The 24,136-nt window shown below is 37.3% G+C and overlaps 2 protein-coding genes across 4 annotated transcripts in view; one reads left to right on the top strand and one right to left on the bottom strand.

Annotated features, from left to right (window-relative positions):
- lrrc73 (leucine rich repeat containing 73) overlaps positions 1-24,136 on the bottom strand; it is a 176,592-nt gene that overhangs the window by 106,585 nt on the left and 45,871 nt on the right. The gene's annotated exons all lie outside the window — the stretch shown is intronic.
- The window catches only part of LOC309487078 (tight junction-associated protein 1-like), a 112,746-nt gene that overhangs the window by 74,364 nt on the left and 14,246 nt on the right, over positions 1-24,136 (top strand). For all 3 annotated transcript variants that reach the window (XM_082154605.1, XM_082154607.1, XM_082154606.1), the window contains 3 exons: positions 3,668-3,829; positions 12,611-12,677; positions 23,462-23,569. In XM_082154605.1, the coding sequence (XP_082010731.1) occupies positions 3,668-3,829; positions 12,611-12,677; positions 23,462-23,569 (337 nt within the window). The remainder of the gene's footprint in view (positions 1-3,667; positions 3,830-12,610; positions 12,678-23,461; positions 23,570-24,136) is intronic.

The raw sequence follows: 24,136 nt of genomic DNA on the forward strand, positions 1-24,136 counted from the left end.
GACCTTTTTCATGCTCAAACAGCAACATTACACACTAAAGAAAGATGAACATGTAAAAAAGCATAATAGGTCCTTTTTAACAATTAATATAGGACGGTGAAATAATATACACAGTTATTCCCCTATACACATACATAACAATAAACACAAAATGAGAAGTAACACATGATGTTTGTGTGGGTATAGAGATGAGACGGCAGACGTGTGACTGCTGGTACACACACACACACACACACACACACACACACACACACACACACACACACTCATGTCTGGTTCACTATCTTTGTGGGGACTCTCCATAGACTTAATGGTTTTTAAACTGTATATTTTATCTCCTTACACTAATCCTACCCCTAAACCTACCCATCACAGATAACTTTCTGCATTTTTTCATTTTCAAAAATATATAATTTAGTATGTTTATTAACCCATTTCCATCATGGGGACCGCTGGCTGGTCCCCACAATGGAGGTGATCTCAGGTTTTACTATCCTTGTGGGAACATTTGGTTCCCACAATGTAATATAAACCAAACGCACACATATACACACACATACACACACACACACACACACACACACACACACACACACACACACACACACACACACACACACACTCATGTCTGGTTCACTATCTTTGTGGGGACTCTCCATAGACTTAATGGTTTTTAAACTGTATATTTTATCTCCTTACACTAATCCTACCCCTAAACCTACCCATCACAGATAACTTTCTGCATTTTTTCATTTTCAAAAATATATAATTTAGTATGTTTATTAACCCATTTCCATCATGGGGACCGCTGGCTGGTCCCCACAATGGAGGTGATCTCAGGTTTTACTATCCTTGTGGGAACATTTGGTTCCCACAATGTAATATAAACCAAACGCACACATATACACACACATACACACACACACACACACACATATACACACACACTCCTGTACTGCTCCTAATCACACATTCACACACCTGCATGACTAAACCTTAACTCGCTCTCAGTAGGCTCAGCATTTAGCCTATTGCTGTACCTCAGAGAGCCTTTTAGTCATCCGGCTCAGGATTGTTAAGTGTTTTGCACACATGTACTGTAGTTTTCTTTGCATTAGTTTTGGGAAACATGCTTCAGCCTCCCCTAGCCACATTTCAACACCTTCAGATTGCTTAAGTGTTGTGGATGTGTTTTTCTTTGGAGTAATTGGCAGGTGTCAGGAGTCTTGGCGGAGGAATCATCATGTGTTTGACACCTTCTCGCTGTACATTGGATGTAGGATGTGAAAGCTCCCATAGCTGAGGTGCACCTGTAGTCCTGTGACGGAGTCAGTGGGGTGTTCTGTTTATTGGCCATCTTCTTAGTTTTGTACTTTTTCTTTCTTAGGCCCTGCTTTACACCTGGTATTAAGATGCGTTTTGGTCGATCGGATCACAAGTGGACGAGGGAGACGCATTCCTGTTTACACCTAGTGTTTTAATTTGTCTCTTTTGTACCTTTCGTCCACTTCTGTCCTGATTTATTCCAGGGGAGAGTCTATGGGCGGGTAATGCATGGGCTTTTCCAAATCTTTTGATCTTATGGACGAAATAAGCTCACGCAATTTACATATGAATTCAAAAGGAAACAATGGAAAAACACACAGAGCAACAGCTTTAATTTCTGCTCTGACAGTCGCAAGACCAGCCGAACGCTGTGAGTGTGTGTTAGAAATCAGGAATGGTTAGAGAACATTGTGCTTGGTATGTTTTTCCTCTTCAAACTAAACTTGGGTCTCCAGCCGATTAAGTTTAAATCCCGTCAGGCTTCCCATAATGTTCACGTATTAGTTCAGTGGGCGGAGAGTAGGTCTTTTGTGGCTGTTTCAACACATTTGATCACATGAGCGTTTACACTACGAAAGCAATCCGGTCGAATGTGTTTTCGACTACCTCTGGAAGTTAGCATGGATGCCAGCCGAACTTAGCCCCGCCCACAACATTTGAGGTCGGGAAGTTCGGTCTGGACTTGATCCGTTGTGGAGAAACTATGCTCGAACCAGAGCTGTTCGGACCAATCAAATTGTCAGGGCTGGCTTTATACGATGATGGACAGATGATCAACACTAACGTAATCATCCACGTCACCAAAGAGCGCTTGGGTTGAATTCGTTTACAACAAAGATGGCTGCCGCTGGAGAATTATGAGCTCAATGTTTTAGACCCCGTTTACACCTGTATTTAGTGTCGTCCACTTGTGATCCGATCGACCAAATTGCGTCTTAAAACCAGGTGTAAACAGGGCCTTAGTCAACAAGCTTTAGCTTTTAGCTTTATTGGCATGACTGTAATGAATGAACAAGACTAATAGAGTATTCAAGTACTTATACAGTCCACATCTGCCATTGGTCAGAGAATTTAGAACATTTATCAGGCATAAATATGATTTACAGGCAATGAAACCGTTTTTTGTATTATTTTTTGTTTTATCTGATGCCTGATTTTATAATCTATTCTATTATGGTTGTTATTGTTTTAATATATTTCGATACTTTTAAACCCTTTTAAGTTTTTATCTGATTTTATGATGTATCTTGATTTATATTATTTAACACTATGTGACTATATATTACATCTTACCGACCCCAAACTTTTAAACGGTAGTGTACATCAATTAAAGAATATTTAAAGTTAATATTATTTTAAGATTGTAAGTCGACAGTAATGGTGTACATATTCTGGATTGTAGGCAAAAGATTAAAAGTGAAGTCATATATGAAGTAGGGCTGGAAATTACAGCTGCTATTTTCAACCAATACAAAAAGAGCAGCTGAACGATGACATGCATTGTTTAATTATTTATCCGTCTCATTTAAAATTAATCTGACTCCATTAAAGTTGTTGTTCATATATAAAATCTCCTTTTCCAACGGAAAATTATTTCTTTAAGCGTTCATCGGAAATAATGATTTAGCTTTAAAGTTCAGATCGCCTGATTGTGTAAAACGTTGACTTCTATGGCAGAGGACAACTTCAGGGATTATCCTTCAACACTTAAGTGAAATTATTTATTAAACAACGCAAGTTAAAAATAAAATGCCACAGTGAAAGAGGGTGTGTGGTGCTGAGATCCACAAAGCAACATAAAATTGTCATAAAAAAATCACCCATGTGAATCATGCATGATGCAAACGGTTCTGACACATGCTTCACTAGTGCCTTTTGGCATCACTGATGTCAAACCTGGTGAAATGCGTTAACGCACCATTTATAACTCTAAATATGAACACGAATGAGATGCTCATGATGTGGGAAAGACAGAGACGGCCTCTCCTTAATGCGTATTCAAATGATAGTTGCATCTCTAACCGTGGTCATTACATTTGAGCTGTAAAATGATACCAAACATGACAGATATCTGTTAAAAGAATACAAGTGTTGAGAGGAAATGTGAGATATGCATCCGGAATGTGCACGCAGATGTTTTCCCGGGCATGGCAAGGTGATGTGGATAATGAACAGTCTTCAGTATGGATATTAGAGAGTCTTTTACGCTAGTGTAGTGAAATGAGAAGCGTTGAAATGCATGAGAATGCTGTAGAGTGGTGTGAACTCTATCTGACTAACTGCTTCTCATGTCAATGGCTTGCATTTGTCACGTCTTTCATTGCTCTGGCTTATTTTTCAGGCTCCTGCAGCAGCAGAATGAAGACATCCGGCGCCGGCTGTCTCAGACCACTCATAAGATGGAGGCCATGGAGACGGAGTTCGAAACCAGTCGACATTACATGCAGGCCGAGTTGGGGCGAACCAGAGACGACCTGGAGAAAATGAGAGATAAGTTCAGAAGGTTAGTCATGCGGTGTACTCGCACTCCCACTTGTTTGTCCCACTGTTTGTTTTTTTAAAAGAAATGAATACTTTTATTCAGTAAGAATGCATTCAGTTTGAACCGAAAGTCACAGTACAGACTTACCCGTACGTTGTTACAAAAAACTTTTGAACTTTGTATTCATCAAAGAATCCTGATAAAGAACATACCTCAGTTTCCACAAACATTAAGCAGCTCAACTGTTTTCAACAATGATAATCAGAAATGTTTCTTGAGCAGCAAATCATCATATTAGAATGATTTCTGAAGGATCATGTGACTCTGAAGACTGGAGTAATGATGCTGAAAATTCAGCAAAAAAAAAATGAAAAAAACATTGTTCTACATTTCACAATTTGACTATTTTTACAGTATTTTTAATCAAATAAATGCAGCCTTGGTATGAACATAGGAAACTTATTTTGAAGGGTAGTGAATTATTTAAAATAAAGTGTGTAGCTGATAATTGGCTGCTGATTAATCTCTTGACAGCCCTAGTATTTCCTTGAATATTTTTTTTAAGTATATACATTATTTATTTATTTATTTATTTATTATAATTTTGGTAACCTTCTTGGTAACATGCAGCCCTGGCTGGTCTATAGGGCCTGTATGTGGCACTGATCATGTGACCACAGGTTTCTAAAATAAGCTCATTTGCCAGGTTTCCCCTGGTTTCATTAAAAATTATGGTAGAAGCTACTTGAACACTGCAAATCTGAACTATCTGAAATCTAAGATTCAGGTTCAACATTTGTTGTTGGTTGCTACAAAATGATATTATATAGAAAAAGTACAAATTAGACTAGGAAGTCCCACAAACGAAGATTAAAGAGTAGCATGTATCTTTACTTACTAGCTAATACTGGAACGCTGAAATGGAATTTTTTTTAAATTATTTACCCGCAGGAATTTGAATTGCTCACTTTTATTTATACAAGGTTTATTTTTCTCCCAAAATCAGGTTCCCAAATTTATTTTATTAAAATTTTATATGGTTAAATAAAATTTTTGTAATCAAAAAGCACGTCTAATTAAAATCATGTCTAATTGAAAAAATGTATTACGTTTTGCAAAAAAAAAGTTATTTTGGAAGAATAAAACAGATAATATATATACATATATATATATATATATTTATTTTTGAACTATGTGTATATGTATGTATGTATATATATATATATATATATATATATATATATATATATATATATATATATATATATATATATTTATATATATTTATTTATTTATTTATTTATTTAATAAAAGTTAATAGTTAATAAAGTTAAGTGTTAATAAAAAAAAAAAGAATGCATGAAGCTAGAATAACTTTTTTTTTTTTTTTTTTTTAAGCAGAGGTTGTGTTCTTTCTTTTTATATATTTAATACAGATTTTATCGTTATTGGTATTGTTTTTATTATATTACTTCGAGGTGTGCATTCTGCTTTATGAAGTATATTTGGCACAATTACAAGTTATTTCGATATATCGCGATTCGATTAAGTGTGCAGCCCTACTTTAGATTTATTCATCCAAAATTTGCCAAATTCCATGACACATTCCACGTTATATTTTAAATTCCATGTTTTTGTCATTGGGGAAATCTTAGGTCCCTAACATTTTATTTTCACTGACTGCATAATGACAACAGTCTTCCATTATGAATCATCCATGTTCAGGAAAGAGGTGGATAAAATCTCTTTCTTTCTGAAGTTGCAGGCGTAGATGAGAGAGAGAGATGAGACGAGACATGCAATGGACTGCAATCCATTTTTAATGATTATGATCAAAGCAGCCAAATTAATGAACTCTTTATAGCTGTATGAAGCTGGCAGGCATCACTTTAATCCACTGACCGGCGGCTGTAGAGTTACAGGACCCCTGCAGGGTGACTACAAAGAGCAGCAGGTTTGGCAATGCAAAGCATGCTGGTCAGGGAGGACGAGGGGACTGCAAACTTACCTAGATGTTAAGCACATATATAAAACATAAGGAGAACCTCCTTTGTTGTCATGTGGGATTTCGAAGGGCAACACAGTTTCCGCCTCACACAAGGCAAATCACAAGAAAAAATTAATTATTTTGGTTCCAATTCCACATAATGATTCCATTAACAATTCTTTCAGGACTTTTTCTCACATTTCAGACAGCAAGTTCACAACTCGCATAATACATGAATATTATTAATGGAGCCAAACAGCATGAAAGTCATTTGGTTCAACATTTTCTAGAAACTGTTCGTAATTCAACTCTTGGTTATTCAATCTGAATAGGCCACAGCAGTGTTATTGTGAATTGTTTTGTTTAAGTGGTCAGTCACCAGATTTTTGGTTTGAATTATTGCTAATATGTTAATTAAATTGGCTCAACTCAACAAATGTTGCTCTGTTGTAATGTAAAAAAAACAACAAAAAAACATTGTGCCTGACAGCGTAGTCTTCAGGAAATAAATAAAATAAAGGTTTTACAGGCAATCAAACAGATCTATTGTCTGACGAATGCCTTGAGTTTTTGCAGGCTAATTACGGACTGCATTTGAGACCCGTAAGTGACTGTAATGTGTTATTTTCATTACAGGTAGAGGAGGAGAACAGAGCCTGATTTTAATGAGCACAGGCTCGCTGTGAGGCTGTTTTGCAGTGTTTGTGTGAGGATTCAGTGGCACTGTATTGGCCAGTTCATCTCTGTTACCGTGTAACTGTTTTAATTGGCTAGACTGTTGCTTCTGACATGCAGACAGGCTGATTTCTGTGTGAACAATGGTGAAATATAGTACAGAACACTATAGATTTTGAAGAATGCTTATGAAGACTTTTTGATGAAGAGATTTTCTTTGGAATAGTGTGTGTGCTAATTATGGGCAATAAGACCAAGAACATCTTTTCCTTTTTTTATGGCCTGTTCACACTAACATGAATGTTCAGCGTTTCGCTGCTTGTGAAAAAATTGTTTGCTTATCAGGATCTTGAAAAATATCTATATACGACACCACTTTCGATACTATGGGGAAAACTGACATATATACCGCCATACAGGTAATTTGTTATTATCTCATAATTGTTTGATAATTTGGATAATTTTGTTGCAATAGCTTACACACACAGCACAGAGAGGCTTAATTTGAATCATTGAACTAAATTTTCATAAAAAAGACAAGTAAACAGTCAATAATAAAATAAGAACAAATAAATTGCAAACAATATCACAAATAAATATAATAGAATAAAAAGACAAATGAAATAAACATGGCTTTATGTTTTTCAGGTAGGGTCTAACAGTAAATTCAGGTAAGAAAGTAATCACATGTAAAATAACACCTGGATAGTTTTCATTGTAAAAAGTAAATACATATTAATGCTCTCAGTTAAAGTTAAAGTTATTCAGTCTAGAGCAGCAAGTGATTTTCTCTGTCTTTTGCATCAGGTTTATTAGGCTGCCGTCACTTTAAGAGCTGATCGGATCCAATATACTGTTACACAACATGCATTTTCTCTTAACTTTTTTCCGCACAGTAAGAAAAAGAAATTAATATGCTACTCATGAGCTGTTTGAGAACACCACTTAAAGATATCAGTAGTGCACGCGCTTTTGGTGTGAGCGGGAAACTTATGGGAATGACTAAAATTATGCGCAATACAAGCACTATTCATCCGGAGTGAATGAGGCGAGTGAGTGCAAGGAGGTGGGTGTGTCAATTCGCCCTCAGAGAGAAGAGAAAGTGCATCGGTGTATCGATACTGCAATATGGGAGTACTAGAACAGTTTCAGATATTTCAGTATCAGTACATATTGAAATAGCGATATTTTTGACAACACTAGTCCTTAATAATGCTTGAAATTTATATTAGATTGACTCTAATAGATTGACTAGCTTTTGTTGTGGTATCAAAATTAGAATAAAAAAATCTTGAAATTTCACTGATATCTAAAATGTTGGTGTCATAACCTTATTTATTTAAACGCAAGGTTACATGGGTCGAAAACAAGGAAAAAAAATGCTGTTTTATTTTAATCATTTATTACTTTTTGGTGGTGATGCCAAATTTGAAACTCTGGAAAAAAATATTGGTAACACTTTATTTCAATAGTCAAAGCAGCTTTACAGTGATAATAGGAAATTACAGTAACAGAGATTGTTTGGCGTTACAGCAGCTCTAGAATAAAGTTATTGTCCAGCTAAAGTTAGTTTTGATTGATTGATTCACTTCCGTTGCAAAGATCATTAGTTATTAACTTAGGGGCCGCTAACACGACACTGTTCTAACAGAAAACGCTTAACGCGCTCTGGCCCGCTCATCCGCACAAAACAGTTCCTGGTGGCTCGAGAACGCAAACCTTGAAATCGGTTCCAAGGTGCAGCCGTAAAAAAAAGTTACCATCTACCATCCAAACGTAAAAAACGTGAACCTGTGAAAACGCTGACGGCGTGCACATGCGTATTACGTGTTTAGTCTGTAGGTGTGTGCGTTTGAATATGTATGTGCGCAGGCGTGTAGTCTTTCTCTACAAATTGACCTCAACAAATTACTTGTCTGGCCTTAAAAATTCATAATACATATTTTGTTTTTTTGCGCTTCCATGTGTCCATGCAAACCACAATTATTTTGACAGTGTTTTATCTGTACAGTGGTAAAGGGAAGGGAAGGGAAGGACTTCACAGGGGAGAGAGTTGACACTTCAGGACTGCGTTGTCGTCGTGTCCAGGTGGAGGTCCTTCATCAGATCTGGATACGGCTTGGATCCGGTGGACTGCGATAAACCTCGGAAAAAAACAAAAAGACTAATATTAGCGTAGAAGGCATTCGCCATGTCTGCTTCCTGGACAATGTTAGGAAGACCTTTCCAAAGTTTTAGTGCTAAATAAGAAAAGGATCTACTGCCAGCAGTCGATTTTGATATTCTAGGTATTATCAACTGGCTGGAATTTTGAGATTGCAATAGACGTGAAGGACAATAATGCGTTAAGAGCTCGCTCAAGTACTGGGGAGCTAAACCATTTAGTGCTTTGTAAGTAATCAGCAAAATTAAAAAATGTATACAATGTTTAATAGGGAGCCAATGCAGTGTTGACAGAACCGGGCTGATATGTTCATACTTCCTGGTTCTGGTAAAAACTCTAGTGGCTGCGTTTTGGACCAGCTGTAGTTTGTTTATTAATCGTGCAGGGCAACCACCCATAAGAGCATTACAATAATCTAGCCTTGAGGTCATGAACGCATGAACTAACTGTTCCGCATTTGTCATTGAGAGCATATGATGTCATTTAGATATATTTTTAAGATGGAAGAATGCGGTTTTACAGGTATTAGAAACGTGACTTTCAAATGAAAGATTGGTATCAAAGAGCACACCCAGGATCCTAACCAACAAAGTACGTCTGGATCATTAGTCCACTTTAGACAGTCCTCAGAGTATTAGTAGACTGTCTGCTTAATATCTGCTAACACTTTATTTTGATTCTCCTCAACAGACATTCTACTGACCTTGCAACTACATGTCAAATTATTCTACTAACCCTAACAGTCTACTAATACTCTGAGAGTTAGTTGACATGTAGTTGCTTATAGTTAGTAGAATGTCTAAAGTAGACTATCAAAATAACGAGTAACCAAATTATTAGTCGAAAAAGAGTCGCAGACGTCACTTCGCACCTTGTTCGGACACATTGTTATCAGTTCAGTTTAAGATCAGCAGGTCTGAGTGCAGATTCTGATTATTTAATCTCATATCGGCCTGATATGCCCCTGATGGTCTGAGTGCAGTGCTTTGTGATTGAGTCGGTGTGTAATTTGGCTGCAATCATGCCACTTTATCTCCAATCAGGATGCATCTCCGGCTTATATGCTTTCAGACGGCAGAGAGATTGAATTACCCAGCATTCCTTCCATCAAAAAAGTGCGGTGCTCACATTTGCTGCTCCATTTCCTCGCCTGCCACATCCGAAACCTGCATGCCAGCTCTCCGCAGATAATAGCCTAATTGGATCGTAATTGGTTGGTGATTCTGCAGCGTGGGCGTTTGAATGCGATCTCTGATCTAACGCTGTAATATTGTCACATGCGCTGTGGCGATTTGCACCAGGTGCTGGGGGCTCTGAGAGGTATTGTTATAGATGTTTGTTTGTTTACTCAGTTTCCCATTTATTTCGTGTGTCTCACCCGAATTTATTTAGCTTCCTCTCCTCTGTGATTCAGAGAGGTCATCAAGCAACAGTAATTGCGCACATTTTGCATTTCATCAGCACCGGCCGTCTGCAGCTAGAGTTTATGACTGCGCTCAGGGCAAATCACCACAGCTTGCTAAAATGAATTGATTAAATTCTAATTGTTATGAAGCGAGACAGTGAAAGTCCCCTATGATCTGCCAGGCAGTGGAACTCTATTGATCCAAAAGAGGGAAAGAGTGATTGAGACCTTGGCGTCCGCTGTAAACTGAAAGGCAGAACTTGGAGAAAATGTGGCATGCAGGCCTGATGACCTTTTGTAAGCATAAATTTTGTGTTTGAATTGATGTTTCCTACAAAAAGTTTTATGAACAGAAGCCTTTGAGCCTTGTGCTCAGTCTCAGTGTTGATTCAGTGAAGATATCAAATATCAAAAGGTATCAACATCAGCCCATGTAGCCCACCGCTCATTTCTTGGAGCTTTGGTCTTTAATACCCCTTAACCTTTGAAAAAAAGTGTGTAAATGATTCATATAAAACTTTCTCTCTTCCCTAAAGCACAAAACGTACGTTTATGGAGGATATCCTGGCTGCTCTTGTCCATAGAATGAAGAAGGGTTAGGTCTGCAGAGCTCCAAATTGATGGGGGAAAAAAAAGTAGTAGCATAACATCAGAATGCCCAATCATTTCAGTTATATGGAAAAGAGCGGTCAGGATAGTTTTAGAAATAGAAACACCCATTTTGGGTGAAATATCCCATTTTGTTTCCACATAAAAGTGGACATATCTACTATATAGTATCCAAAAAGCACAATGTGAAATAAGTAGTATGAAAAAAAAAAAAAGCTCTGATGTTGTATTGATTTCACTAAGAATTGAACGATGAACACTTTTGGACAAATTTGGACACAGTGAACAGTTTCTGCTGTCAGCTTAAGCATCTTTAAAGTCGAGATGAAACAGAAGTAGCGACAGTTCTTTTCTTTTGTATTGTGACATGCATCCAAGTGTGATGGATTTTTGAAGTCCCAACCCCAATTTTTTTTCTTCTATCCATTGGTTGTTGAAGTTGATTGGATTTTGAGTGTGGAATGTGGCCGTTGCGCTCAAAAATAAATGCAAGCTTGCAGTCGATTGTAATAAAGCGGCATGTATCCGCATATATCGCCAGGGAGAAGAGTTTCACCGGAGGTCGAGCTGTGACATTTTCATTAAGCATTTCATGTTCATGCTACAATCCAGAAGGGGCGCGTGGTAATGCAACACTGTTTGCTAACAGCCGCAACAGGAAAAAGAGCAGAAGAAGAAGAGACGATCTATGACCAACCCAAAACAAGTGTTCAGTTGACACGCAAGAGCTTGCTAGTAGCCTATACGCAGAGTCTCGATTCATTTTTGTGACGCGCTCCAGAAAGCAGAAGAACGTGTGCTGTTTCTTTTCTTTATTTTACAAAAGCACAATGTTTTGTTTTGGTCACACTTCAGTTTAGGCTCCAATTCTCACTATTAACTAGTTGTTTATTAGGATGCATATTACTAGTGTATTGGCTGTTTATTAGTACTTATACAGCACATATTAATGCTTTATTCTGCATGATCATATTCTACATCCCTGAATCCTTCCCAATACCTAAACTTAACAACTACCTTACCAACTTTCAGTAGTCGTAGTTAATAGTGAGAATTGGACCCTAATCTGAAGTGTGACCTTTGTTTTGATAGTGAGTGTACACAAATAAAAATAGACCCTTTGCAATTTCAAATTATTACTGTTTAAATGCTCTTGTCTGTATAACCATAAATGGCAGGGTTTTTTTTAAGTTGTTTCCGCCGTTATAAAGAGAGAAAAGCATTTGGCCTTGTGCTGATTTGTGTCGTGGAAGTCCACTCGTATCGAACCGTGACCCCAAAACCGAGACACGTACTGAACCGTGACTTCTGTGTACCGTTACACCCCTAATATACAGTATATGCACATTCATAAGTGTGTGAGGTAAAACAAACACATGTACAAATACAAAAACATAAATTTTGGCATTCGTTCTATACCAGATACTGTTGTAAATGGGTTGCAAGTACTGAAATAAAAAAAATAATGTCTTGTCTTTTTATTTGCAATATATTTCATGCAACACAAAATCTGTCACTTTTTGGTTCAGAACACTTGCACAGAGGATAAGCTTAATGGCTTTTTGTGATGAAAATGTCTTTTAAGTGCTTCTTTTCCTCTTCTGACCACTTGAGGATTTGATGACTTTAAAAGCAGACACACTCTCTTACAACTCTGTGTTGAAATATGAGGTCTTATTATTGCAATAACTTGTGAATGTTTTCTCCGGCTTGCCTTCACCTTCAGCTGAGACGAGCTCTAGTGTACATCAGAGAGATGTAACGTTATCTCGTGTGCGATGCGACATGCGGAAACGTTTCCCAGCATGGCAGAGAAATCTTGTACAGTTTCCTGTGACCTTTGATGTCAATACACACATATCCATATCAATCCCACACCATACCAGGATATATCATATAACATCAGGATATAGCTTTTATACCCTGACAGTGACACACACTTGTTTTGTGTTCCCCCTACAGACTGCAGAACAGCTACACGGCGTCTCAGAGAGCAAATCAAGACCTGGAGGAGAAACTTCACGCCCTGGTAACCTTTACACTCCACTTCACTTCCCCTTTCGCAAGCCCTTTATCTTAAACACTGATGTCTTTAATTGCTGTTTAATTGTTTCGAGTGCCCTAATGACGCCACGCTCAGTCAGTTTGTCACAAGTATTATGAACCATAATTGAGGAACCTTTTACTTTGCTTCATTCTCCAGGGACTAACAAACAATTAACGGTATTCCTCATGCCACTCATGCATGCTGGAAGTTAATTTTCCTCGGGGAAAATTGTTGTTGGAAAACAAGCATCAGTGATTGTGTTGCTTTGATTCGCTCTCGATATGCAGTCCTGCTACAAGCCCACTGTGAGTTTTGTTTACTCGCCAAATCTGACTCACTTTTAACTTTTAACGATAGGCAAATAATCGTGCCATGGATGATCATAGACACTAGCCTTGTTTCTTCCCATTGCTTTCATCTCACTGCAGTGCAGTTAATGTCGCCATGAAAAGTGACAATTCTTATGTTTTATGGAATATTGCAACCAAAAATGAAAATTCTGTGATGTAATTACTCTCACTCGTGTCGTTCCAAACCCGTTAGGCTTTCGTTCATCTTCGGAACACAAATGAAGATATTTTTTTATGAAATCTGTAGGGCTGTACTCAACCAAAGAAAATCTTGGTCGACTGAAGTCCTGAAATTTTCGACTAAAAATCGACTAAAATCGACTAAAAATGACGGTAGGAAAAAAAAAAGTTAAATTAATTAGATGCGCACTGTGCGCAGTACTTGGTAGCCTTGTTGTCCGCCTAAATGAATAATAAATAAACATAAAAAACTAGTAGGCTATTTGCAGTATATTAAATCGTTTTTGACCTAATTATTTTGCACTGAAATGAGTCTGACACTCGAGTCTGTCGGCTCTGACAGCGTTGCATCACGTGCACCTGCGCAATATCATAACTTATGATTTCCGAAAACAGTACTATGTTGTCAACTAGTGATATCATCACAAGAACTGTTGAGGAATATGCAACATAATTTAGACAACGATTTTTGTCATATGTTATAATAAGTTATAACTGTCAGACACTATCATTTCACCGTGCATGTCCTCGCACCGAGCGAGGCTGAACATGAGCTCAGCTTCACAGCTGAGACACGAATAGACTATTAACTTAAAGCTTTTACTCTTAATAAACACAAAAGGCACGTCCACTTTAATAAAAAAAGAATATTTATTAAACAAACCAGATCAAGAGCAGAAACGAAATAAAGTGCATAACTGAAAAATAAAGCATCCTAGGCTCAAAACTAACACAACCAACAGCACAGCGCAATTGCGCATTAGGCTCCAAAAAAAAAAAAAAAAAGTTAGGTTATCACACTAAAACATTGAAATATGCAAATTCTGATATGTTTATATAGCCTACTCAAAACAGACAGTGCAAGCTAACGCAGACAAGTGAGCTTAAGTTACCACTTTTAGATGATATGTCATGTTTGTCGTCGAGCTGTGGAAAACTGTTGCTTGCAAACTTTGCATTCGACCTTTTTCCTGTTATCAATTTTAACAAAATGCTGCCACACTGTCGATTTCTTTGTTGTTGACATGTTAGAAGAGGACTGACTATTAAACGCTCTCACAATTAAATAAATAATATTCAGCATCAAACCTTCTATAGTTATCGCTCTCTCTTGGGTTGGGCTAATCCAAAAAAGGTGAAAACAAGGGGGGTGTTCTGAAGACAGACTGTTAAAGTGAAACAAGGGTACTCTGAAAACACCCCCATTAGCAGTTAGTGCTTTCCACCTGATGAAATGAGCGCGCCTCAGCGCGGCAAAACTGATGAAATAAACACGGCAAAACTGATGAAATGAACGCGGCAAAAAATCGACCAATCAGAATTTTGGTCGAACCAGAACGTATCGACCAATTAATCGACTAATCGACTGGGACAGTACAGCCCTAGAAATCTGAGAACTTTCTGTCCCTCCATAATACGCAACTACCACTTTGACGCATTAAAAAGTTCATAAAGGGATCGTAAAACGAATCCATATGAATTGAGTCCAAATTTTCTGAAGAGACTCGATCGCTTTATATGTAGAACAGATTTAATTTAGTTTTACGGGTTTGGAACGACACGAGGATGAGTAATTAATGACAGAATTTTCATTTTTGGGGGAACTAACCCTTAAAAAATAAGGGCTCTAAAAGGGTGTTTTGCAGCAAGGTCGTAGAAGAAACATGTTTGGTTCCCCAACGAACCTTTCAGTGAACAGTCCTTAAGAGAACCATATTTCACAGTGTGAAGAACATTTTCCCCCCATAAAGAACCCTTTGTGCAATGGAAAGTTTCTATGGATGGTAAAGGTTCTTCATGGAACCGTATATTTCAAATAAAAACCTTCATTTAAGGGGAATTTAAAAATAATTGGTGTATGAGAAAGTATTATACATTTCAAATAAAGGTTTTTATTTGAAATATATAATTCTTTTTCATATACCAATTATTTTTAAATTCACCTTAAATGTACAAAATATAAGAAAAAAGGAAAGGTTTTAATCGACATTATGACAATTAAAATTTTTTATTGACTATTCCTTTAAGTGGATTAAGGATTAGATTAGATTATGGATTAGATTTTCAAGCATTACTGTTAAATGTACAATTTATTTATGGATTAGTCAGGCATCTTGGTTGCAGACAGAACTTTTTTTCTCATAAAATCTTCGTTTGGGTGAACATTTTCTGTGCTTTAGAGCTCTACCAAACACAGACAAAGACAAAGTAATTTTCAGAGAACAATCGAGAGAGAGAAAAATGAATAACATCAAAAGCGAAAGATTGAATAAATGTACAAATTTGTCCCTAAGCCTCTTTCCCTTCATAGAGTATAAAACAATTCCCACTGGATCTTCTAATACATCACAATAACCGTCATAAACTGCGGTCGTCGTCCGACAATGTGATTCAATTAGGATGAATGGGATATAAAGATTATTTAAATGTGATTGCGCATCACAGAAACAGTGCGTCATGCGTTCAGTGAGATGCATTTATTAAAATATCTTTGGAAACTGCTGTTGGATTTCATGTTTTATTTAAGCCAATATGAATCTAAATTTCCCCTCGACTCTGCCCTTTTCCAGTTTCGCTCAAATGAAAATTTAATCAAACATGCATCTATAATAAGTTATTTCAGGAATATTTGATCTCTCTTAGGTGGTCTACAAAATTATCTCTAGTAATTTAGCATGACTGGAAAAGTTCAGAATGATACGCTCGCTCTTAATCACATCTGATGACTCCATGCGTGTAAAGACAGCATTAGCTCACGATGATTTATTTTCATTTCCTTAGTTCTGCATGGCGAGATCTCATATCCATGAGCTCTGCATAAAGCTTTGTCAATCACAGGTGAAACAGGTGGTGTTCTGCTCAGTAATCTCTCACAGGGATTATCCCAGCCGACCTGTTCCACCTCGTCGTTTCTCACCACAGGTGCTCTCAGGACATCAGCTCATCCACAGCGCCGTTTTAGCATTCATCCCTCCAGATACACACAGCAAGAATGGGTTTATGTTATATATGTATATGTATATATATATATATATATATATATATATATATATATATATATATATATATATAAAATTTCAGAAAGAGCATTATAAAATAGATGATCTCATCTTCTCTTGGTTGCTGATTGGTTAATACAGCGTATTCAATGATTGATTAAATTTTTTTTTTTTTCTATGATTGAACTTTTGTTTGCATTGAAGTGCACATTTTGTTTTTGTTCTTCTACGTATTTATATATTTATTTATATATCTGTGTGTGTGTGTGTGTGTGTGTGTGTGTGTGTGTGTGTGTGTATATACACTCACCTAAAGGATTATTAGGAACACCATACTAATACTGTGTTTGACCCCCTTTCGCCTTCAGAACTGCCTTAATTCTACGTGGCATTGATTCAACAAGCTGCTGAAAGCATTCTTTAGAAATGTTGGCCCATATTGATAGGATAGCATCTTGCAGTTGATGGAGATTTGTGGGATGCACATCCAGGGCACGAAGCTCCCGTTCCACCACATCCCAAAGATGCTCTATTGGGTTGAGATCTGGTGACTGTGGGGGCCATTTTAGTACAGTGAACTCATTGTCATGTTCAAGAAACCAATTTGAAATGATTCAAGCTTTGTGACATGGTGCATTATCCTGCTGGATGTAGCCATCAGAGGATGGGTACATGGTGGTCATAAAGGGATGGACATGGTCAGAAACAATGCTCAGGTAGGCCGTGGCATTTAATTGGCACTAAGGGGCCTGAAGTGTGCCAAGAAAACATCCCCCACACCATTACACCACCACCACCAGTCTGCACAGTGGTAACAAGGCATGATGGATCCATGTTCTCATTCTGTTTAAGCCAAATTCTGACTCTACCATCTGAATGTCTCAACAGAAATCGAGACTCATCAGACCAGGCAACATTTTTCCAGTCTTCAACTGTTCAATTTTGGTGAGCTCGTGCAAATTGTAGCCTCTTTTTCCTATTTGTAGTGGAGATGAGTGGTACCCGATGGGGTATTCTGCTGTTGTAGCCCATCCGCCTCAAGGTTGTGCGTGTTGTGGCTTCACAAATGCTTTGCTGCATACCTCGGCTGTAACGAGTGGTTATTTCAGTCAAAGTTGCTCTTCTATCAGCTTGAATCAGTCGGCCCATTCTCCTCTGACCTCTAGCATCAACAAGGCATTTTCGCCCACAGGACTGCCGCATACTGGATGTTTTTCCCTTTTCACACCATTCTTTGTAAACCCTAGAAATGGTTGTGCATGAAAATCCCAGTAACTGAGCAGATTGTGAAATACTCAGACCGGCCCGTCTGGCACCAACAACCATGCCACGCTCAAAATTGCTTAAATCACCTTTCTTTCCCATTCTGACATTCAGTTTGGAGTTCAGGAGATTGTCTTGACCAGGACCACACCCCTAAATGCATTGAAGCAACTGCCATGTGATTGGTTGATTAGATAATTGCATTAATGCGAAATTGAACAGGTGTTCCTAATAATCCTTTAGGTGAGTGTATATATATGTATGTTTGTATGTATGTATATATGTGTGTTTGTATGTATATATGTGTGTTTGTATGTGTATATATATATGTATATATGTGTTTTTGTGTGTGTGTGTGTGTGTATATATATATATATATATATATATATATATATAGACATACACGCACGTAATAATAGGGTATATGTATATATATCACACACGTAATAATAGGCTATATATATATATTTTTTTTTTTTTTTTCATTTACGTTTTAGTAATTTTATGTGCTTTTGTTATTTTTATTAGTTTTTGTTAATGCATTAACTGACAATAAGCAATATATTTGATACAATATTTATTGATCTTTGTTAATGTTAGTTAATAAAAATACAACTGTTCATTGTTCATGTTAGCTCGAGTCTAGTAAATTATATTAACAGATACAACTTTTTGAGTTTAAAGTGTAAATGTTGTTAGTAAAGTAAATTTAGTAAATGTTGAAATGTTCATTAAGATTAATAAATCCCATACAAATAGTTTCCTATGTTTGTTTGTGTTATCTAATGTTAACATATGAAACCTAATGTGAAGTGCTACCGTTTTAAAATATTTCTATTTAGCTTTAATTTATTTTTATTTCAGTTTTAGTTAGTAGTAATGCTTTTAGTACTTCAACTTCAACTTATTGTATTTAGATGGCAAGGCAACATTTCTCAATTTTAAGTTACATTTTCTTCTAATATATTTTATTTGGTGGGTTTTTTTAAGCTTTATTTCCATTACAGGATAATAATTTATAGCTGATGAAAAGTGGTGATTTAGTGTGCATATATAATGTGTCTTTCACATGGCTAGTTTCTATCTTTTTCCTTTTTTCTTGTCTGTACTTTGTGTCTTTCTCTCATTTGCACTCCATCTTATATGTGCAGACAAACAGGCAAAAAAAACCATAAGAATATACACAATATTAAATCTTTCTCTTCCTTTCTTTCTTCCTCCTTTCCTCTCCCCTCATGCTGCCTTGTGACTTGGGTATTTCACCACCATCATCTTCATCATCTTCATCATCTTCAGGCTGCCATCAGTCAAACTTGGGTCTATGCAGTTGCGTTCTCATTCTTTCTATTTATTCTATTCTTTCTGTTCTCCTGATAAGTATCACTGTGGATCCCATTCCCTTGACTCATTGCATCTCTCTCCTGTCTCCTCTCCTTTCTCCCTGCAGTAGATGGCTGGATATAGATGTGGCCATGTGCATGTGGGCAGGGGGATTCTGGGATACATGCAGCAGTCCAAATGTTAAACTCAGTGGTTAAAATGCACAGCACAACTTGGAGAACACTGCAAGAAAAGCTGCAAAATATGCTAAAATATCAGTGGATGACAAATGATATTGTTATGCCCTTTAAGGGCACTGCAAGATGGAAAGGCTATGTGTGAGCAATGGAATCTCTTCCATAAGGCCATTAGCATTAGCATTAGCATTAAGTGTTCTGTAACAGTGACCGCCCACTTTTTCAGCCTTGTTGACACCGGAAGTATTTTTCCTACTCATTTTCTCCACAGGCTCTTAAAGAAACAGTTCAATAACAAATTGTAAGCCTTGACCAAACCATCTGGCTCCTAACTGAATTACAGCATCCCATAAATAAACATAAATCCCATAAATAGGGCTCTATGAAATCGGTTTTATTTTTTAATATTAGTAATCAAACGGCATAATTGAAACATTTACAGCTAAAATGTTGTTTCTGTATGGAGAAAATGAATGGGATTTTTACTTTTGGATCCTCGCTCTTTGCTCTATTTTGTTCACATACATTGGCTGTCAGCTGAAAATCTTCCTTATTGTTAATTAACAAGATTCCTATATATAACACAATATTGTCATAATAGCTACACACGATAATTTTGCAGCTATGTTTATCAAAATAACACTATGATTCGAGATAAATTGGAATGTCTTTGCTTAGGCTGTTCCAAACAGGCATATTATATTAAACGTGCATATATTTCCTAAATAAGGGATGTTTTCTTAGTCAATTGTGAAACCTGTAGCTCTCTGTTGACACTTTGTTGGCATTTTGACCACTTGACTACAGCTTTGGATGGTGTGAATGCAGCTGTTAAACTGATAAAAACACTTTCTGTCCCTGTCTCCTGTTAGTCTGTCCGATGTGCTGTGCTTTATACTGGCTGTTTCATTGCCTTAGTTACACGTGGACTGCATCATGCTGAAAGGCTTCCCTCAACTCTCTTTTATTGGTCCACATTGTCCGCTTCCGTCAAACGGTGACTATAAAGATAATTGCTTTGTTATGAACATGCCAAGCTCCTGATTAAGGGTCACAGTTTCTCTCTACTTTTTCTCCGTGTCTCTGTCTCCACTTAAACCAAGAGCCGACATGACTGAAGTGCGTCTTAAGTAGCGAAGCTTCTGCTAAGTATGTCCTCTTTAAAGTTTTTTGAAGAGCTTTTATTCAGTCGTTTTACAAAGACATTTGTGACTTTGCCATCACAGCAGGAGTGTAGTGTCCTCAGACGACACTCATCCCTCCATTAGAAAAACACTAAGTCCGACAGAAGATGTTTTAGGTGTGTAAATGTATTTTGTCATGGTGTTTTTCTTCAGTCTCAATCGGAGTCGGACGGCCCACAAGTCCCTTCACTGGCTGTCTGATGCATGTTGAAAGTACTTTCTCGTTCCTGCAAGCTCGATGATGTTATTCTTTTCACGAAACACAAAAAGAATCTAACACTTTACGGTAGGGTTTCATTAGTTAACATTAATGCATTCACTAACATGAACTGACAATGAGAAATACGTTTGTTACTGTATTTGTTCATCTTTGTTAAAGGGATAGTTCACTTTGAAATTAATTTTTGGTAAGTTTTAGCTTACCTCAAGGGCATCCAAGATGTAGGTGTCTTTTTTTCCGCAGTAGTTTCAATTTTGATATTTTTAGGTCAAACCGTTCTTGTCTGTCAGTCATATAATGCAGGTCTATGGTCATTATCTCAAAACACAAGCACAGAGTCCAAATTAAAACAATTCCCCGTCGTCCAAATTAAACAATTCCCCATCGTAAGTACACATTGATGGCCTAAGACACGAAACGAGCGGTTTGTGTGAGAAAACGAACAGTATTTATATCGTTTTTACCACTTATACGCAGACATGTCCGAGTGATCTGATCTGACGTGTACGCAGACTGGTGCATAGATATATACACTAGATGTCGCCTTAAAGACATTCGTTCCAATGAACTGCCGTAGACAAGGCGACGTCTAGTGTATATATCTATGCACCAGTCTGCGTACACGTCAGATCAGATCACTCGGACATGGCTGCGTATAAGTGGTAAAAACGATATAAATACTGTTCGTTTTCTCACACAAACCGCTCGTTTCGTGTCTTAGGCCATCAATGTGTACTTACGATGGGGAATTGTTTAATTTGGACGACGGGGAATTGTTTTAATTTGGACTCTGTGCTTGTGTTTTGAGACAGTGACCATCGACCTGCATTATATGACTGACAGACAAGAACGGTTTGACCTAAAAATATCAAAATTGAAACTACTGCGGGAAAAAAGACACCTACATCTTGGATGTCCTTGAGGTAAGCTAAAACATACCAAAAATTAATTTCAAAGTGAACTATCCCTTTAATGTTAGTTAATAAAAATGAAGCTGTTCATTGTTTGTTCATGTTAGTTCACACTCACAGTGCATTAACTAATAACAAAATTTTAATAAAATATTGTTTAAATTAACATTAACAAAGATTAATAAATGCTGTGTAAGTGCAGTTCATTATTAGTTAATGAAACCTTATTGTGAAGTGTAACCAAAGAATCTCAACAACAGCTCATAGTGACCATCAAAATATTCCATATGACATGTACCAAGAGTACACCAAGTCCCGAGTCATCTGACGAAATATGAAAAGAAGCTCTTCATTGTGTTTATAAACTGCAATGCTCATTCCAGTCCAGTCCATTGAAGACAGTGAAGATTATCAGTGAATAACAACCATCTTTGATATTATTCACAATATAACTGTTATATACTAGGGGTGTAACAGTGCATATGTTCGTCGTGAACGGTTACGATTCAATGCATACAGTCGGACGACGAATACATTCAGTCACAAGTGATTGACACTACAATCCAGAAGGGCGCGCGCGGTAATGCAACGCTTTTTGCTAACAGCCACAACAGGAAAAAGAGCAGAAGAAGAAGAGACGATCTATGACCAACCCAAAACAAGTTCATACAGTAGAGTATCCTACAGTATACGCTGAGTTTCGATTCGTTTTCGTGACGCGCTCCACAAGTTTCACGGAAAGGAAACTGACGGCAGAAAATATCCTGTTTTTTGTTTTGTTTTTGTTTTTTTACAAAAGCACAATGTTTTGTTTTTATTGTGAGTGTATACAAAAAAATAGACCATTTACAGTTTTGAATTTACATGTCCTACTCTCTCTGTTACCATAAATGACAGAGTATTTTAAGTTGTTTCTGCTGTTATGAGATATTTGGCATTGTGCGGATTGGTTTCGTTGAAGTCTCACTACTACAGTCCAGTGATGAAACATACGTGTCCTGTAAATGGGAAGCATTTTCTTCCTTTTTGCTCATCTTTCCGGGATTTCTTGAAAAAAGCGTAATATTGAACTTTGTGCCTCCGCCATTGTAACCGCATGTTAATGAACTCTTAACGCGTAAAGAAAACTAATCTCTGATCAATTTTCATTTTTCTAATTATTTTGTACTTTTATTACACAAGAGAGTTTTGTAGTTGACTGTGACCAAATCAATTTTGTTGTTTTATCAGCCCTACAAAAAAATCTGACCTATGCGAGAGTGCATTCTGTTTACGGCTCATGCTTAATACACTAAAGGAGGCTGTAGTGGAACAAACTGTAATTTGCACAACTCTGTTCAAAATAAATGAAAAGAAACCCAGCATTGGGGATTTGTTGCTTTTTCTTGTTTTACCTAACTCGTGTCGAACCGTGACCCCAAAACCGAGGTACGTACCAGACCGTGAATTCTGTGTACCGTTACACCCCTGTTATATACACAATATAGCATAAAAAATGAAGGGATAGTTCACCCAAATGGAAGTAAATGGGGTCCATCAACTGTTTGGTTCTTTCGTTTTCATCAGAAGAAAGAAACTCGTACAGGTTTGGAACAACTTGAGGGTGATTTGAGGGTCATTATTGGGTGAACTATCCCTTTAACCCAGAGTTTTGAATGGTAGTGTACAGTATGTGGAGTACTACGAAGGGACTTTTAATGTTGTCGTATCTTTTTGAACCCTGACAGATGTGGTCACTGTGAACTGTCGTTGTAAGAAAAAATCAAAAGATCAACGTAGAAAAAAAACTAGCATATGTATTTGAAAGCAAAAGTTTGTTTATCAAAGATAGACACAATACTGGAGACTCAGAGGAGATGACACGTCGAGAGACTGTGATGCTTATTTGCCATGAGATTCAGCAAAGTGATTATGACTCCTTGCCGTCTTTGTTTTCCCATGGGATGCACCTCATTCCCGGGCTCTTTGGATGACTTTTTCTTTGCAGCCGGTGCCATGTCAGCAATGATATTAGGACTGAAGGAAAAGTTGTTTTGTTTTATCAAACGGCTAAAATGGCCACTGTTTTATAAGAGAGACGTTTAACCTCACATGTGACCTTTTACATTTAAGTTAACATGAATGTCCTTTTTCTCCTCACAGCTCCGTAAAGTGGAAAGAGACAAGAAAACCATGGATCAAGAGATAGTGGAGCTCACAAATAAACTCGTGGACGCCAAAAATACTATCGACAAGCTGGAGGAACTGAACGTACGTGCAATATCAGAGCTTTGTGTGTGTTTGTGTTTGAGGCACGTTTCGGGCTCGAGTTTTCAGAGCTGGGATTGATGACTACTGGAGCTGAAAATTGAAAGTTGCATGAGGAGGATCTGCGCTGAGTTTTCACTGAAGTCTACTGTCAGATTACAGAAATGATGTCTGGCTTATGGAGCTTTACTGGGGAACACGAGTCTCCTGCACATAAACAACAACACTCATAGACTGTGCACTAGACCAGCATTTATACATCAAATACTGCCTGTTTTAAATACTATCTATGGCCCTGGTTGTATGGGAAAGCCCTTTATTTATACTAAGAGATTTGATTCGCATTTTATAAACACTGTTGGCATTTAAGTAATTGACACCGGACTGTAAATTAGCAGACAGTATTCTGGCAGTGGGTTTTTAAGATAGTAACTCCATGAGGAATAACAAAGCAGGTTGTTCTGAAATGGGCCTTTATTACACCCCATGTGTGAAACGGTGCCACAGGGAACTAATTATAGCACTGAAGAAACTGATATCCGTCTGTTCGCGGTGTTTAAACAGAGCGCT

Source organism: Leuciscus leuciscus (assembly GCF_965113295.1).
Source record: "Leuciscus leuciscus genome assembly, chromosome: 22".
Lineage (NCBI taxonomy): Eukaryota > Metazoa > Chordata > Actinopteri > Cypriniformes > Leuciscidae > Leuciscus > Leuciscus leuciscus.